General features: G+C 37.6%; 1 protein-coding gene across 7 annotated transcripts in view; it reads right to left on the bottom strand.

Moving 5' to 3' along the window:
• Nucleotides 1-18,311, bottom strand: part of CNTNAP4 (contactin associated protein family member 4) — a gene marked incomplete at both ends in the record, with an annotated part of 257,669 nt that overhangs the window by 85,739 nt on the left and 153,619 nt on the right. For 5 of the 7 annotated variants that reach the window (XM_081215455.1, XM_081215458.1, XM_081215459.1 and 2 more), the window contains 4 exons: nt 11,499-11,760; nt 15,092-15,235; nt 16,042-16,226; nt 16,821-17,024. In XM_081215455.1, the coding sequence (XP_081071581.1) occupies nt 11,499-11,760; nt 15,092-15,235; nt 16,042-16,226; nt 16,821-17,024 (795 nt within the window). Of the gene's footprint in view, nt 1-11,489; nt 11,761-15,091; nt 15,236-16,041; nt 16,227-16,820; nt 17,025-18,311 lie in introns of all 7 variants that reach the window. The other 2 variants (XM_081215453.1, XM_081215456.1) reach the window with 2 other exon arrangements.

Below are 18,311 nucleotides of genomic sequence, written 5' to 3' on the forward strand. Positions count from 1 at the left end.
TCTACGTGGAAACAGTGCATGATTATCTTTCTTTCTTGGGGCCTCAATAGAGAGAACAAAATTCTAACTCAACTTTGGACAATCCTGAATGGTTAAAACCTTTCAATGGTTCAAATCTTATCTGGCATGGACTAATTTTCAGCTTCCACCATGTAATTTACCTTTTAAAAGGAGGGGTTTGGGAAGAGCACAGATATTTTCCAAAATTCTAGGTTATACCCGATAGAGGATTTATCTGCTCTTTTACACTTTGGTGTAGTCATTTTTTGTGAGACTAGAATATTAAACAAAGTATATGAAGTCAATCATTACAAAAATATTTGAAGAGATTATAATGCACGCTGAAAGCATACTGGTATAATGCAAAGTTAAAAAATAAAGCAGCGTGTAAAACCATATTTACACAGCTGATCATAATAACTTTCAGATTTTGTATTTGCAAGTTCAACCAGTTGCCATAATTTATTGGTAGCTTCCAAATCAATACTCAGGGCACTTTTGGGGTCAGGCATAGAAATGCACAGAGCAGAGAAAAATTTGAGTTGACTGACATGCATGCTTCTAGCTGAGGTCAAGTAAGGCAAAATTTCTTATTTCAGCTCTCACATGTAAACCTGTCTTCACATTTTTGTGTTTTCTGTTGGCAATTTTGCTGTTTAAAAGGCCCCCTGGCACAGTGATGAAGGGCTGTCTAGTGTTCTTAAGTGCAAAAATGCTATGATTTGCCTTATGGAGAAAATACATGTGATAGATAAACTTCATTCAGGCATGAGTTATAGTGCTGTTGGCCACGAATTCAATGTTGGTGAATCAATAATAAATACTAAATAACGTGTCTTCAAACACAATCATACATACAAGGTTGTGTTGATAGGTAGACAAAAATGTTGCCACCACAGGCTCACAGGAACCTAACCCTGTATTTCCCCTGGAAACAATGGTTTAGTATTTGCTAATTCCATGTTCCTGGCAACTTCAGAGAAGATAACTATTGCAAGTATTGCGAATCGACTCTATACATACAATTTTAATTATATTCCTAATTTTATATAAATATGGGAAAGGGCTGAAAGGAAATACCTCTACATATAAACAGTAATTTTTGCATAAAAGAAAACTGTGGTTGTTTTTACTTCTCTTTATAATTTTTCTGTATTTTCCAAGTTTACATATATAATAAAAAATTGCTATAATCAAAAATCAAGGTTTTCTTATCACCTACAGAAACAGTCACTAGTCCCTCCTAAGGCATTCCCAGTGTCATGAATCCAGGAGATGGTGGAGCCTTTCCCTCTTAAAGGGAATTAAGTCTACAAAGGTTCTGTTTTGAATACTCAGCAGACAGGTGGAATCTAAGTCTCTCTATTGTAGGTAAACCAGTAAGGTTTACATCCACTGAATAGTCAACTCTGTATGATTTTGCAGATCAAATTACTGAGCAAAAATATAAGTACTCTATTTAAATCTAAAAGTCATGGGCCTCTTTCCTGATATTATGTGCAATTTCTTTATTTCTCCAGCTATTTTTGACCACAAGCTTTCAGAGAGAAAATGCATGGAAGCTCCATTAGATGTTGAAGCTCTCTGCCCTGTACTCATTTAGTATAACACAAATTCCATCCTGGGCACCAAACCTTATTTTTAAATTATACCCATGAAGCAAAAAAGGTTTCCAAAGACCCAATTCTGATTTGGTTTGTGAAAGATAATGAGAAAGGCCTAAAAACTGAAAAATGAAGGATGTAGGCTAGACACTTTTAGACACATTTTCTAAGAGTGCACTCTGAAATAGACGGTTGAATAGAGTTATATAATCCCTGAGGATATGAGACTGGACTAAAATAAATCAAACGTCCCAAATTTGTCATCCTGTGCTTCCTTTAAGAGGATACATTTAGAGTGAAAATCCTTGTACTGAGTTTTGCGTCACACGGACGAACACTTCCCACCCTCCTCACCCCACCCTGTGTCTCCCACCATCTCTTCCTCAAAGCTCGGATGTGCCTGGATACAAGGTTCTGCTTCTTTTATCTCATCTTAGGCGTTCCATTGGCCTGGGACGGTGCTCATCAAACTACCTGCGGTTATGGACATTTTCTTTTCTGATCTACTGCAGATTGATACTTTTATAAAATTCAATAAAAATGAATGACTGAAACATTAAAGAAAGAAGATATATAAAATACAAGCCCACTGACCATATGCTTAGAAGGTGTGGCAATACCTTCTTGCTATAACGGTTTCTAGGAGCTTACTCTCAATTTTTGTACTTATCTTGGTAATAAGTATTTCAGTGAACCAGTGTATTCCAAGGAGCACACTCTGAGTAGCAGTGCTCCAGGTAGCTGCTGGGTAGCTGCAGCAGGATAAAGTCAAAGGCTTGGGGACACCTTCCGTCAATACAGAAGCTAATTTAGATTAAGAACACAAGTCTGTCAGGAGAGCCATTCTGTGATGTGACACAGTTAATTGCACCCACTTGCCCAGCTTGTGGGTTACGAAGTTGTGCTGTGTTTGTGGGGGAAACTTCAGAAAGGTATTCTTGAGCCTCATTTGTAACAGACATCGCTTGCTTATGAAGAGGAGACTTTTTTATTACCTGTCAATGGGATTTATTGCTCAAATTAAATAATGAAAGACCCATTTAATTCATTTCACCTAACTCTACATAATAAAAAGGATAATTTTAAAATTGGATTCTATTTTTCTTTTAAATCTACAGCTCCTTCCACTTTAATGTCTGATGAGAAGTGAGCCCCTTTCCAAGGCCACATCATGGTGAAAGAGGGAAAGAAAAGGAGGAATTGCAGAATTTGTATTTTTTCTGATTCATGGTATAAGGTAACTAAATGCTAATTCTAGTACACGACTCCCACCACTCACAACTTTCGAATGTAGGGGAAGGGATATGTTGTTGGTACAATAATAATAAAATAATAACAGTTTTAGTGACTATTACTCATAACAGGTACTGCGTGCTTTATACGCATCATGTCATTTAATTTTCAACATTACTATTGTTATTCTCATTTTAAATATAGAGAAAATAATGGTCAAGAGGAAAAACAAATCACCCAAGGAAGTATCCAGCTGGTGAGCTGATTCCAAAACCCACACTCTTCTCAGCCTACACGACAGGTAGGTCCCCTTATGGTTTTGCTCATGTTAAACAATTAACTTTGAGAAAGAGAAAAGAGCTAGGGGCTAGTGGCCTGGTACTCTCAGGGAGGCCTTGGTGGTGTGAGATGCTGGTGGGCATCCAGAGCTAGGCCTTGGTGTTCTCCCATTGAGCATAAGCAAGCTCACAGAACATCAGTATTAGACAAGGTCACTCTGTCACTACAATGAATTGGGACCAAAAAAAAAAACCCTCAAAACAAACCCCGAAAGTACTTTACAAACTGGGTTAAGCACAGACAAAAGCAAGGCTACTGTGCAAACCACAAAAATACCAAGTCCTCTCCTGGATAATATGAATAACAACTGACTTTTTAAATCAATTACAGATTTAGCCTTATTTTATTCCTCCATCCTTCTAAATAATACTTACAAAGATATTTAACCACACAGTTACCCTCACCTCCTGGCAGCATTTAATCCCAAGCAATTTTCCATTTCCTTGAAACCCCCACGCAAAACAGCTAACTCAACCTCAAATCCTATGACAAGTCATCCTTAACACCTTTGTAATGAGACTCTTCCATGGGTCCCCTGGGTGACAGTTCGCTTGTTGCAGTAAGCAACAAACCTAACCTGTTTAATTGCAGGTATGATCACTGTGGTCTTTGGGTAGAAACCATTGACAGCTCCAGCTGGAAGAACAGAAGAATAAATGGAAAGGTTTGCAAGTCCAGGTGGCAGAAGAATGTGGGATCCTTTACAAGAACCTTCTCCCTCTCCCCTTCTTCTCCTTCTCCTCCTCTTTTCTGTTTTCTCTCTCTCACCTTCTCTCTTTTTCTCTCCCTCTCAGGCCCCAAAACACATAGACACACAAAATATAGGAGGAGGAAAAAGGTTTATCTCTGCTCCTTGTATATAATATCAGGGACCAGTCTTAAACTGCTACAGAAATATTGTGGCACTTTAGCTACCATCACTTTTTCATAAGATTATAACAGGCATCCATGAAGTAGGATGTGTAATGGGGGGGGAGAAAAAGCCTGCTATATAGTGTAGATTCTTTGCAAAGAAGCAAAAGGCAATTATACAAAGGCCATTACTCAAGGAGCAACTGAAGGAATCTGCCTGTTCCAAGTAACTTTTAGTGCTCTGAAACTGTGCCAGGCATTCTTATATTCACTAACTATAGCCACTAACCAAAATTAAAGATCCATGACACCAAATTGCTCTTGCCAAGAGGAAAATATGGAGGTCAATGCTGCCAATCACTTTAGGGGAAAGTGGGACTTTCAGGGAAAGCTCAGAATTAAAGATCCGTGACACCAGATCTCTCTTGCCAAGAGGAAAATATGGAGGTCAATGCTGCCAATCACTTTAGGGGAAAGTGGGACTTTCAAGGAGCGATGGGGTTCTAAGGTGAAAAGTAAGAATATTCCAACAGTGAAAGGGAAGAAGGGGGAATGTTAAAAATGGCTTCTCCTGGGTGAGGCAAATCAAGAGGGCAGTCCCATTGCCAGGGCCACAGGAATCACGAAGGCCTAGTAACTGAAACATGCAGAAGCATCTCAGAGGCGGAGTCAAGATGGCATACTGGGAGAATGCGGAATTCGCGTCTCCTCACAACTAGGGCACCTACCAGGCACTGGTGGGGGACCACGGACACCTAAGGGGATGGGAGGAACCCCCAGTGACTGGGTAGGACGTGGGGTATGGGGGTAGTGAAGGGGGAGGAGAAGTGGAGGCGGGACGGGACTGGCGCCCCTGAGGGGTGGCTGTAGGGGGGGAAGGGACCCCACGCCCGAAAGGGGAAATTGGGGAACCACTGGGAGGGCAGAGGATCAAAAGGGAGCATGGCCAGGTTTCCCATGCCCACTTGGGCCCCCGGGAGCCTGCTGAAGACCCAGGCCTGATCCTCGGCCCACAGAGGCCCCCTCCAGCTGCGCAGGTCCTGAGGGAGTGGGAGGAAGGCAAGGCGGAGTAAAAGTAAAGGCCGGACCTCCAGGACCGGCACCCCTGAGGGGTGGCTGGGGGAGGTGAGGAGCTCCTACACCAAGCGGCACCCACCCCCGTTAGGGGGGGAGAACCTGGGAGAGAAGGTGAGGGAGGGGCGCGGAGGAACGGAAGGGAACGCGGCCAGTGCATTCCCTGTCCACTTAGGCACCGGGAAGGCTGCTGGGCTCCCGGGCCTAGTCCTCTGCCCTCGGAGCCTCCTTGCTGCGCACAGAGCCCAAGTCCCGCCCCCACACCCCCACCCAGGGCCCCACCTCTACACTGGGAGACCCCGTCCAATGAGCTGGGCCTAAACCCCAACCACACACCCTCACTGAGGGACCTACCTCCAAATTCCAGAACCCCACACTCCAGAGGACCTCCTTTGGATGTGCTGCCTCTCCCCTTCCCCAGGTCCTAAGCAGAGGCCCCACCCACGCTTGAACGTCGCCCCACCTAGGCCCCGCCCGAGGGACTTTTCCAGCTACCTATGTCCTGAGCCTAGGCCCCGCCCCATGCTCAAACATCACCCCCCTAACTGCCTAGGACCCACCCCACCCTAAACCCCACCCCTGCCTAAGTTCCACCCCCGCCTAAACTCCACCCACATAGCCAGGGCTTTTGGTTTTTTTTTCTTTTTTCTGTTGTGGTTGTATTTTACCTTGTGTAGTTGTTTCAATTACAGTTTTATTTTTCCGAATATATTTTTTCTCTTTCTAATTTTATTTTGTTTTTTATTCTTTGATATTGTACTGCTTTCCTCCCTCCCTCCCTCCCTCCCTCCCTCTCTCTCTCTCTCTTTCTTTCTTTCTTTCATTTTTTTAAACTGCACCGTGAAGCTTGTGTGATCTTGGTTTCCAGGTCACAGGTCGGGCCCAAGATCCTGTGGTGGGAGCTCCGAGTCCAAACCTCTGGACTAACGGAGGATCTCAGACCCCAGGGAATATTAATAGGAATGAGGCCTCCCGGAGGGCCTCATCTCAGTACCAAGACCTGACTCTATCCAACTGCCTGCAAACTCCAGTGCTGGACATCTCAGGACAAATAACCAGTAAGACAGGAATACAGCAACACCCATCCAAAAAAAAAAAAGGAACAACAAAAAAATATGTTACAGATGAAGGAGCAAGGTAAAAACCTACAAGACCAAATAAACGAAGATGAAATAGGCAACCTACCTGTAAAATAATTCAGAATTATGATAGTAAAGATGATCCAAAATCTCGGAAACAGAATGGAGAAAATACAAGAAACATTTAACAAAGATCTAGAAGAACTAAAGAGCAAACAAACAGTGATGAACAACACAATTACTGGAATTAAAAATACTCTAGAAGGAATCAATATCAGAATAACTGAGGCAGAAGAACAGATAAGTGAGCTGGAAGATAAAATGGTGGAAATAACTGCCAGGGAGCAGAATAAATAAAAAAGAATGAAAAGAATTGAGGACAGTCTCAGAGATATCTGGGACAACATTAAACACACCAACATTCAAATTATAGGGCTCCCAGAAGAAGAGGAAAAGAAAGGGTCTGAGAAAATACTTGAAGAGATTATAGTCAAAAACTTCCTTAACATGGGAAAGGAAATAGTCAATCAAGTCCAGGAAACAAAAAGAGTATCATAAAGGATGAACCCAAAGAGAAACACGCTGAAACACATATTAATCAAACTATCAAAAATTAAATACAAAGAAAAAATATTAAAAGCAGCAAGGGAAAAGCAACAAATAACATACAAGGGAATCCCCATAAGGTTAACAGCTGACCTTTCAGCAGAAACTCTGCAAGCCAGAAGGGAGTGGCAGGACATATTTAAAGTGATGAAAGGGAAAAACCTACAACCAAGATTACTCTACCCAGCAAGGATCTCATTCACATTCGACAGAGAAATTAAAACCTTTACAGACAAGCAAAAGTTAGGAGAATTCAACACCACCAAGCCAGCTTTACAACAAATGCTAAAGGAACTTCTCTAGGCAGGAAACACAAGTGAAGGAAAAGACCTACAAAAACAAACCCAAAACAATTGAGAAAATGGTAATAGGAACATACATATCAATAATTACCTTAAATGTAAAGGAATTAAATGCTCCAACCAAAAGACATAGACTGGCTGAATGGATACAAAAACAAGACCCGTACATATGCGGTCTACAAGAGACCCACTTCAGACCTAGTGACACATACAGACTGAACGTGAGGGGATGGAAAAAGATATTCCATGAAAATGGAAATCAAAAGAAAGCTGGAGTACCAATTCTCATATCAGACAAAATAGACTTTAAAATAAAGACTATTACAAGAGACAAAGAAGGACACTACATAATGATCAAGGCATCAATCCAAGAAGAAGATATAACAATTGTAAATATTTATGCACCCAACATAGGAGTACCTCAATACATAATGCAAATGCTAACAGCCATAAAAGGGGAAATCGACAGTAACACAATCATAGTAGGGGACTTTAACAACCCACTTTCACCAATGGACAGATCATCCAAAAGGAAAATAAATAAGGAAGCACAAGTTTTAAATGACATATTAAACAAGATGAACTTAACTGATATTTATAGGACATTCCATCCAAAAATAACAGAATACACTTTCTTCTCAAGTGCTCATGGAACATTCTCCAGGAGAGATGATATCTTGGGTCACAAATCAAGCCTTGGTAAATTTAAGAACATTGAAATCGAATCAAGTATCCTTACCAACCACAATGTTATGAGACCAGATATCAATTACAGGGAAAAAACTGTAAAAAATACAAACACATGGAGGCTAAACAATATGCTACTAAATAACCAAGAGGTCACTGAAGAACTCAAAGAGGAAATCAAAAAATGCCTAGAAACAAATAACAATGAACACACGATGACCCAAAACCTATGGGATGCAGCAAAAGCAGTTCTAAGAAGGAAGTTTACAGAAATACAATCCTACCTCACGAAACAAGAAAAATCTCAAATAAACAACCTAACCTTACACCTAAAGCAATTAGAGAAAGAAGAACAAAAATAACCCAAAGTTAGCAGAAGGAAAGAAATCATAAAGATCAGATCAGAAATAAATGAAAAAGAAATAAAGGAAACAATAGTAAAGATCAGTAAAACTAAAAGCTGATTCTTTGAAAAGATAAACAAAATTGATAAACCATTAGCCAGACTCATCAAGAAAAAAAGGGAGAAGACTCAACAGAACTAAAAAAGAAAAAGAAGAAGTAACAACTGAACCTGCAGAAATACAAAGGATCATGAGAAATTACTACAAGCAACCAAATGTCAATAAAATGGACAACCTGGAAGAAATGGACAAATTCTTAGAAAAGCACAACCTTCTGAGAATGAACCAGGAAGAAATGGAAAATATAAACAGACCAATCAAAAGCACTGAAATTGAAACTGTGATTTAAAATCTTCCAACAAACAAAAGCCCAGGACCAGATGGCTTCATAGGCGAATTCTATCAAACATTTACAGAAGAGCTAACACCTATCCTTCTCAAACTCTTCCAAAATATAGCAGAGGGAGAAACACTCCCAAACTCATTCTACGAGGCCACCATCACCCTGATACCAAAACGAGACAAAGATGTCACAAAGAAAACTACAGGCCAATATCACTGATGGAAATAGGTGCAAAAATCCTCACCAAAATACTAGCGTACAGAATCCAACAGCACATTAAAAGGATCATACACCATGATCAAGTGGGGTTTATCCCAGGAATGCAAGGATTCTTCAATATACACAAATCAATCAACGTAAAATAGACAGGTAGTGGGCAGCAGCCACATAGCACAGGGAGATCAGCTTGGTGCTCTGTGACCACCTAGAGGGGTGGGATAGGGATGGTGGGAGGGAGATGCAAGAGGGAAGGGATATGGGGATATATATGCTTATGTATAGATGATTCACTTTGTTATACAGCAGAAACTAACACACCATTGTAAAGCAATTACACTCCAATAAATATGTTTAAAAAGAAACATCTCAAATACTGTAAGGTTGCATCTGCCAGTCCCTGCCCATGGGAGCAAGAAGCTTGTTTTCAGGCCTGATTTTCACCTTTAGGCAAAAGCAACAGCAGAAATGTAAAACTCATAGCAGAAATCTCAAATTTGACAATAAAGAACTTGTTTTAAATAGGAAAATATAACCGTATTGTTCATTAGGTTCTTGATCTGAATGATTTTTGCTTTGCCATCTATAAAGGTGACAGAGACTGACAACATTTTATGTCATGAGTGATTTTGTAGTGCTGCTAATATGTTTGATGATTTAGACTATTATAATATCCTTAATATTTCAAAAATGACTGAGGCTGGCATAGTATTTTTGAACCTTTCCAAATGAAGATTTGTAAAACTACATCACATTAAAAATTTAGCCTGATAATTCAAACATCTACACAATTCCATTCTTCTTCAACATAATATAAATTTTTATTCCATTGTAAAAAGCATAAAAACTCTATGTTTTGAAAACCTGTAAGATTAATAATTTGTATCTCCAGTAGCAAAGAAAAATTGAGCCATCCTTATAGAATGGAATGATTTAGTATATGATACTCACCCACCAATAACAGGTCATCCATTCTCTTCCGAGTCATTATGATACAACCTGACAACTGATTTAATTATCGAACACTGTACCTGTGAAAGTCTTCTCCTATGAGGGAAACAAATGGACCACCCACCCATACCATTTAAATAACCCACTATCCAATGCAAAATGTACTTTCCTCACCGAAACTAGCAAAAATTAATACTTTAAAAGAAACTAGAAAGATGGCAATGGGGGAGTTGGTGTGTAAAGTCCTACTTGTGTTATCTGAAGTGTAACAATTTTAATATATTGACTTTCATATTTTGTCGAGGATCCTTGTTATCAGCTATGGGCACAATCACACAAAGTCATATGATGTCATAATAGATTACAGTGTACACGGATTTAAACATTAATTTTTAAAATCATTTGGGGTAGTCTAGATAGACTTACACCTAGCATTTTATTAAATCTGTATGCCTGTAAAGTGTTTAGAAATGAACTAGCTTCATGGGGCTCAGTACAATAACACTGTACTGAAGCAGCTTCTTTAAGATGTTGAAAATTAGGCTATGAATATAATCACCCCAGAGGATGTCAAATAACATCACAATAAACTACACATTAATAGTAAGCTTACATTTTTAGCCCCTCATTTTAGGGAGCCTATTAATTAGTGATATGACACTGATTAATTTATTTCCTTTTGTCAAGCCTGCAAATCTACCACATTTTGAGTATTGCATTAAAAAGTCACAGCACAGTACCTCTTAAAAATGATAATTGATATTGCAGTTTCAGTTCCCACATTTAAACTACAGCAATATACGAACAACAAAAAAGATACACAAAGACTAGGCATATTCATTTGTATACCTGTGTTTCTTATATTTAGTTTCTGACTGTATTTTAACTTTTTTTCCTCTCCCAGTCATAGTCTATTAATTTTGGTCATAGTTAATATAGATGAGTAGTACAATAGCATCTTTAAATTGTTTTTAAAGATCATTTATTAACTTGATGTCGCAATTTACCCCAATGTGACCTCTAGTTGCTTGGCTTGGGTATTATTCCATATATATGAAAATGTGATGGAGATCCTTTGTCAAGAATTATATAATTTTAATGAAGAGACAAAAATATCCCTCACCCAAAGCACTGACCTAAATTAGACATCAATTTTCGAGACACGCATACAGTCTCTTTAATTATATTCTAGTCATTAAAATGGTACCATACTGCCTAGAATTGCAGAGAATTCCATTTGGTTCCCAAATGACAGACTTTACACAAATCTTCTCCCCAAATATATGCAACACCACACAAACTACAGCAGCAAGTAAAGTTAATTTGACTAAATATTTAGGTTTTACATTCACACTAGTATTGAGATACAGATGTAGATTCCAGAAAGACCTCTCCCCATCTCTCAAAGACCAGATAAGACTAATAACTGTGTTACACAAGACTCATCTTCCATTGAAGATACCCAGCAAACTTGGGGTCCATTTCAAAGTCTTTCATATTTTTCCCAGAACACATTTCCTCGGGATATATTGATTTACCTGGACTGAGCGAGAGGGTCATGGAAGGAAATTTCTATTGCCCCACAACTATCATTTTGGTTAAAAAAGAACTGCTCGTGTTGAAGACATATTTAAAAGAAAACCGGAATCGAGTTCCTCTAAGCAAGAGATAATCTTATTAACTCAAGTATGCATTTGTTAAACAAATGTTAATTTGGGGGTTAAGCATAAAATTTTACGGAGAAAGGACAGAGAGAGAATGAAATCTTTCAAATGCATATACTTTGCCTGCAGGAATACACTTATTACCTGTTGTGACGTCACTGGGTAATTTTCCTGGATGGTAGAGATTCAGCTTAAGTTTTCCATCATTAAGAAAGAGGAGGAGACCCCCTGAAACCAGCTGAAGCTCACTGAATAGCAGAAGCCCCTCCTTATTCCAGGTTCGAAATTGAAAAGTGGCAGAAACCTCGTCCTCCCCGGAAGAGCCCGGCAGTGCTAAGTAACTCCTGGGGCTCAGAAAAGTCACAGGCACAGACTGTGGTTCTGAACAAGAAAACAACACATTTCCCTGAGAATAAAGTAAAAGAAAAAGCTTTAAGAATGACACTCACATCACCTTAGTGATAAAATCTGAAATACAGAGGCTGTTTATCAATTTCTAATTACCCCTGATTTAAAACAACAACAAAAATTGCTATCAACATGAATATTCAAATCCTTGCCATATGTCTTAAAGGTTCTTCAAATCCAGGGATACATGGTCAGGCAAATCTTTCCCTGCGTTTTCTGGGTGAAATTATTTCCTCCCCATCTCTCAGTTCACAAAGGCATCTAACTCAATGCAATTGAATTCAATAAAAAATTTATTAAAAACAACTCTTTTTTATGTTTTACTTGGTTTTCTCTTCCCACTTATTTCACCCTTTTGCTGCCTTTGGCTTCTAACCCACCCCATAACATAACCAACATTAACGGGCTACTGGTTTTCCTTCCATATTTTTTCATAATTCTCTGTTTCCATTGACATATACAAATATATATATACACATATATATGTATATACATGATTAAGTTATGTGTTCACTTATATGTACATTCACATACACCTAAATATGTTTTCAACACATATACCTACACACTAGGCATTATTTGTTTTATTAAAATAGGAGCCATGTTTTATGCTGTTTACTGTATCATGATTTTATCATTAACAAATAACTTATGGAAATCCCTTTGAGTTATCTGGCAGAAGCCTAATTCCTACTTTTATTGATTGCATAATATTTTACTATGTGAATGTTCCAATTTTAGTCAACTGTTTCCTTGTTAATGTGTATTCACTTTGTTTCCAGGTTTTGTCTCTCTGAACAATGCAAGAATAAATAACTCTGCATGCTTCTCTATGTGCTGGTATTTTCAGTTCTGCAGAAGACGGTTCTAAATAAAGAACTATTGTATCTACATGTTTTAATAAATATTTCCAGCTTCTTCTCTGCCCACCAAAAAAAGTTAAATTCTCCACATTTCCAACAGTAGTATACAAAGGTATGCTTTTCCTACATCCTTGACAAAGATATGCTTTTCCCCACATCCTTGACAGCAATAGGTATTACATATCTTTTAAATCTGCACAAGTTCAACAACCAAATGCCAAAGTGATGTATCATTCTTATTTATCTTGCATTTACCTAACAGTATATCTAAGCATTTTTCATGAGTTTGTTGCTCTTCTGGACTCACTTTCATCAGAACGGTCTGTTCATACCCTCTGCCTATTTTTCATCTTTTTAGGTTTAACATTGCATAATACAATGTAGTACTTACATTCTTTTTTGAACCATTTTTGTCTTTTTCTTATCATTATGTGCTTGTCATCAGATTTACATGTATTATTTCTTATCTAAGGGTTTTTAGGTAGATCTTCAAGATACATTAGAATTGCATGAATTTTCATTAAAATATTGTACATGAAGGATTATTTTGCTATTAGAGTTAAATACATATTTAAGGATAAAAAAAAAAGTAAAGGGGCTTCCCTGGTGGCGCAGTGGTTGAGAGTCCGCCTGCCGATGCAGGGGACACGGGTTCGTGCCCCGGTCTGGGAAGATCCCACATGCCGCGGAGTGGCTGGGCCCTTGAGCCATGGCCACTGGGCCTGCGCGTCTGGAGCCTGTGCTCCGCAACGGGAGAGGCCACAACAGTGAGAGGCCCACGTACCACAAAGAAAAAAAAAAAAAAAATTAAAAAAAAAAGTAAAGGTCTGAACTATTTAGAAATAATTAGAATGTTCCTTAACAGGCTTCAGAAATCAAGATAAATGTTTTTATTTTACCTGAAAATAATCTTCAACAAATTTTCTAAATATAGATTTGAAAAGTCAATGAAATCACTTTATTTAGAAGAATACACATTGGAATTAAACTACTAGTCTTGGTTAAACAAAAACATTTGGCTATACTGTGATTCTGTTAAAAGTGAATTAGCTTTCACTGCAGACAAATACCTTGCCCCAGTGAATGAAATAACAAAAGCAGAAGAGTGAAATAAACTGACCCATAATGTAGAGGCAATTATAAGACTAACAAACCTGGTAAAAATGGAAACATTTACCAGCTACATTTGGCCAGCTGTCTGCTACTCTACAAGCAGCAAATCCTTGGCAATGAAGAGTGGGTGCTAGCTGCATGAGCAGCTTCTGGAAACTCATTTTGCAATGAAACACTCACATCTATCTCTCTATAATATTTTTATTTTCCATTTAAATTCTTTTCCCTTTTTAAAAAAAACACTACTTAAAAATCTTGCTGGATGGTGTATTCATATAAATACTATCAATTCACACAGAGAATTAAGAATAAAATGTTTTGTAAGCAATAAATAATCCCATGATGTGGTTTGGGTTTTGCTGACACAACATGAGCTTACATTTACATATTCTGAATTTTGAACAATTAAAGAAATGTATTCAAATGGATAGATGTGTCTGCTTTTCTATCATTAAGCTGGTTAAGCTAGAAATCACGTTTCACAGAATCTCTTTTCTTGTCTTGCTGTGGTTAAAAGTTAGCCAAAAAGGGAGTTTGCATGATATGAGTCAGAAGTGAAAGGCTGGCCGTTTTCCCCCCAAAGGTTTTCTGTGTGTGATAAAGCCCAGTGAGGGATGATCACAGAGGGGCTGGTTTATTCCAGCTTGTCCTGGCTTTCACTCTGCTCCATCTCTTCCTCCAGACAGCTGGGTTCCACTTTCCAGCACCTCTGATGATTGTTAAGATCCAAGTCCTAGAATAGATCCTTGTTCCTAAACTCACAGTGGTGCTGCTTCCCTGACTGAACCCTGACCGATAACAGTTGTATTTAAATTCCGCTGCATTTCCATAGAATTAGAGTATAATGCAGCCTGACCAGCACTGCTCTTGGGACAGACTGGCAGATGCAATCTTATAAAAGTCTACTAGTTTCTTTTATTGGTTATAAATGACCATGGCAAAATGCAAATTTTTCAAATGCTTCTCTAATATAGATGGATGTTATCTGACTCCAGGAACTTGGTGTGCTTCTTCAGAGAGTCTGTCAGGGAGTATCTTATAAAGGAAATTACAGAGTAAAAGAAATTAGTCTCCTGGGAGTAATAATATCACAACAAAATAAATTATCAGTTGCACCAAGAAAAGGCCTGCTTTACTTCATATAAATATAAAATAATCATGCCCTATGAATTTTAAATTTTTAACATAGAATTCATCCCTTACATGCATATTGCCAAGCAGAGAAATGTTTTTAAGGAACAAGAGTAAAGTCTAAAACATCCCATCAAGTGGGAATTCAAAATGAAGCAATTTTTTTGTGTGGAAAAGCCACGTAGTTTTCCTCATTTGTTCACATGAAGACTCAAGTCTTACCATAATGATGATCTGTGGGTTCTGTTGCTTGGCCAAATCAATAACATCCACTCCATTATAATAGAGATTTTCTAAACACCCATGAAAATGTTTATGGGGGAATGACACTGATTTTCCAGGTGCTGGAATCCCTCCAAAGCTGATCTTAGAAAGAAAAATGGCATCAATAATATTGTTTAGTGATTTTTTGATAATCTGCTTAAATAACTACGATTAGCAACTACAGCTGTAATCATCATAGATAGACCAATTTTTCAGTACCCTACACTACCATATTGTTAATTTCAAATGGAGGTTAAAAAAATTAAGATGCAGATCTTAAAACAAATTTATATGCATTCAGTTTTCACTTACACAAGAGCTTAATTATTTTTACAAGTTGCTAATCACACCTGATTTTAATATATTTTGGTTGCTGAAGAAAAATACATCTTTATATCCATCATAAACCTTGACAGCTTTAACAATGTTACCAATTACAATGATATTTTGTTTCATATACATTTCTGGCACACACTGATATTTGTGCATTTGAATTGATTATTAATGAATCAATGAATCTATTTATTGCTACATTCCCTCCATAAATCTGCACTGTTCAGGAGTGCCCTTTACCCGCCCCTACCACCACCAATCATGCAACACATTCTGTATTTACTTGTAATGAGATCTCTTCAAGAACATTTCCCACATGTGGCAATTTGTGACTACACATTGCAGGCAAAAAAGATGACATTTCTTTGTAATAATAAATTAACGTACTGGGAGAAAGATGAAGCCTCAGTAGTATATGCATAAAATTTGCTACTTGAGTTAGGTCACCTAGAGGAACACTTCATCAGAACCTTGACTGACTCTGAACATAGGTTTTCTATAGTGTATTTTCTTTCATGTGGCTATACCACATATACATTACAAAGTCTGCATTAATTGAAACGTAACCATCACACCTCATAATCGAGATGTAGGTAACTGAACTCTCCCTGGGCGTGGAAACGATGCCTGTGCTCGTCCACTGTAAAGTTGACTTGTTTGCCCAAGCGTTGGATGAGCACGGAATGCCAGTGCTGGTCGTCCAGCAGGCTGCCCAGGGTGAGACTGATCGGGACGTGAGTGGAGGGCAGCTTAGCTTCACCTTAGAAGAGAAAAAAATAACAGCACCATTATTCTCAGTTTAAAAAAAGAAAAAAAGTTTCTTTTGGGGGCACCAGAGTCTCTCATGATAATTGCAATCTCTTTCCATCCACTCCATCCAAAACGCTAGTCTGGATTTACCTCAAGATTGAATATAATATCCTCTCAACCTTGTTGTATTTCTTCCTCTGTTAATTCTCTTTATTAGCATTACCCACCATCACGCACTCATTTTCAATGTAAATTTTATCTTTGCTACAACCTCATTATTTTTACTACCTCAGTATTTTTCAATGACCCATCCCTTTCATCATGAGGTTTGAAAAGAGCTAAGTGGTACTGTCAGCACTATGACATTGAAAGAGGGTCTTGTACAATTTGCAAATTAGGAACCATTTTTACGTGCAAGTACAATATGGGCATGTATATATATATATGTGTGATATATATATATCACACATATATACATAAACACTTGAATGTGGAAATAAGGCACCTTAATTGTTAAAAAAAAGATAAGCTATAAAAGCATAAAGTTACTAAGGTGATATCTAAATGACCAGATTTTTCAAACACTTTACCCAAATAGTTTTACCTGAATTAATAACTAAAAAGAGTTTTCCTCTTCTTAATTCCAGTGTGATGTAATCTCCATTTTGCCCTTCCCGGTGAAGTAGAATCCCATCACTCTGCATAGTTTTAAATTTCAAAGAAATTATATCCTTTATTGGGCTCAGGGATTTTTGATCAAATCTGTAGAGAAGACAACTTTTCCCATCAAGATCAACCACCTCTGATCCTAGACAAAGACATTAAAAGTCATTCTAAGGATAAATATGCTTTTCATTAAAGCATTTTAAAAGTATATGTATAGAAAGAGCATTATACTTGTACCCATACATGTATATTTCAGCTCCAAGCCAATCAAAATAATGGAAAATAAAACCACCAAATGTCTAATTCCTTCTAATTCCTGGGATTGATTCCATTTTAGTCTTTACTCACCTATTTACAAAATTCATGATCTAGAAATACATTTTGAAATGTATTCCTAATTTTCTCTTATATTATTAAAGGCTGTTTCTCATTCCATAATAAATTAGGGAAAAGGTTATCATCAATACCCATAAAACCACTTTGCATATTTCATGATCAATATTTTTAATGACATTCTTGAAATGTTGAAGTTAAATGGTTTTTTAGCTTCTGAAAAAGTAGTTTTGAAATCTCAAAATTCTTTCTATATGGCATATATAAAAGATATCGACACACAAATACAAACACATACATCGGACTCATCAATGCCACCTCAAGTATATATTAAACTGACCTTTGTGTTTTGTTTTATTTTATTATTTTTGTGGCTAAGTAATAGTATTTCAGAGCAATGCTATTTTCTGTCTTCTCAAGGGCACTGTTGGAAAGGTATTCACTTAATGACATTATAAGGGCTGTTCTGCTGCATTTGTGTCATAACTGTGACATTGACAGGTTTTTTCAGCTTTCTGACAGTGTCTTATCTACTCATTGTCAAGATCACTTTTATTCAGTTCATCTGATAAAAGATGTCATGTTATACCAGTAACATAACAGTACAGCTGTCAAAATCAGTTGCACCCTGAGCAAAGAACTGATAATACTCAGAAAGCCTTGCAGTGTTTCCTACATTTCACACGTCAAAGATTTTTTTTTAAGGCAATTACCCTTGAGAGTGCATTTATGTAATAAATGAAGAGGTTAGGGAAACCCAGTAAAATAGGAAGCTATTTTTCAACTGGTTAGGTGACTTCTCCCAGTCAACAAAATGACTTTACAATTCACTCATCTTGTTTCATTTGACAAAATTATTACACCAACTTGTATGTCCAAATATGCATTTCTTTCAGATTATACATCATATTTAATGGGAACCATTTACATTCACCACTGTCCAAAATTTTTTCCAACTATTTTATGCAGCTATCTTTTGGAAATTCAGAGGTTTGATTTTTCCACATCTTGTTAATGTGCTTATAAAAGAATTCATTCACCGAGTGCACATGAATAAACACTGCATTCTGTAGAAAGAATAATGTTAACTGAATAA

Source organism: Mesoplodon bidens (genome assembly GCF_964165515.1).
Source record: "Mesoplodon bidens genome assembly, chromosome: 18".
Classification (NCBI taxonomy): domain Eukaryota; kingdom Metazoa; phylum Chordata; class Mammalia; order Artiodactyla; family Ziphiidae; genus Mesoplodon; species Mesoplodon bidens.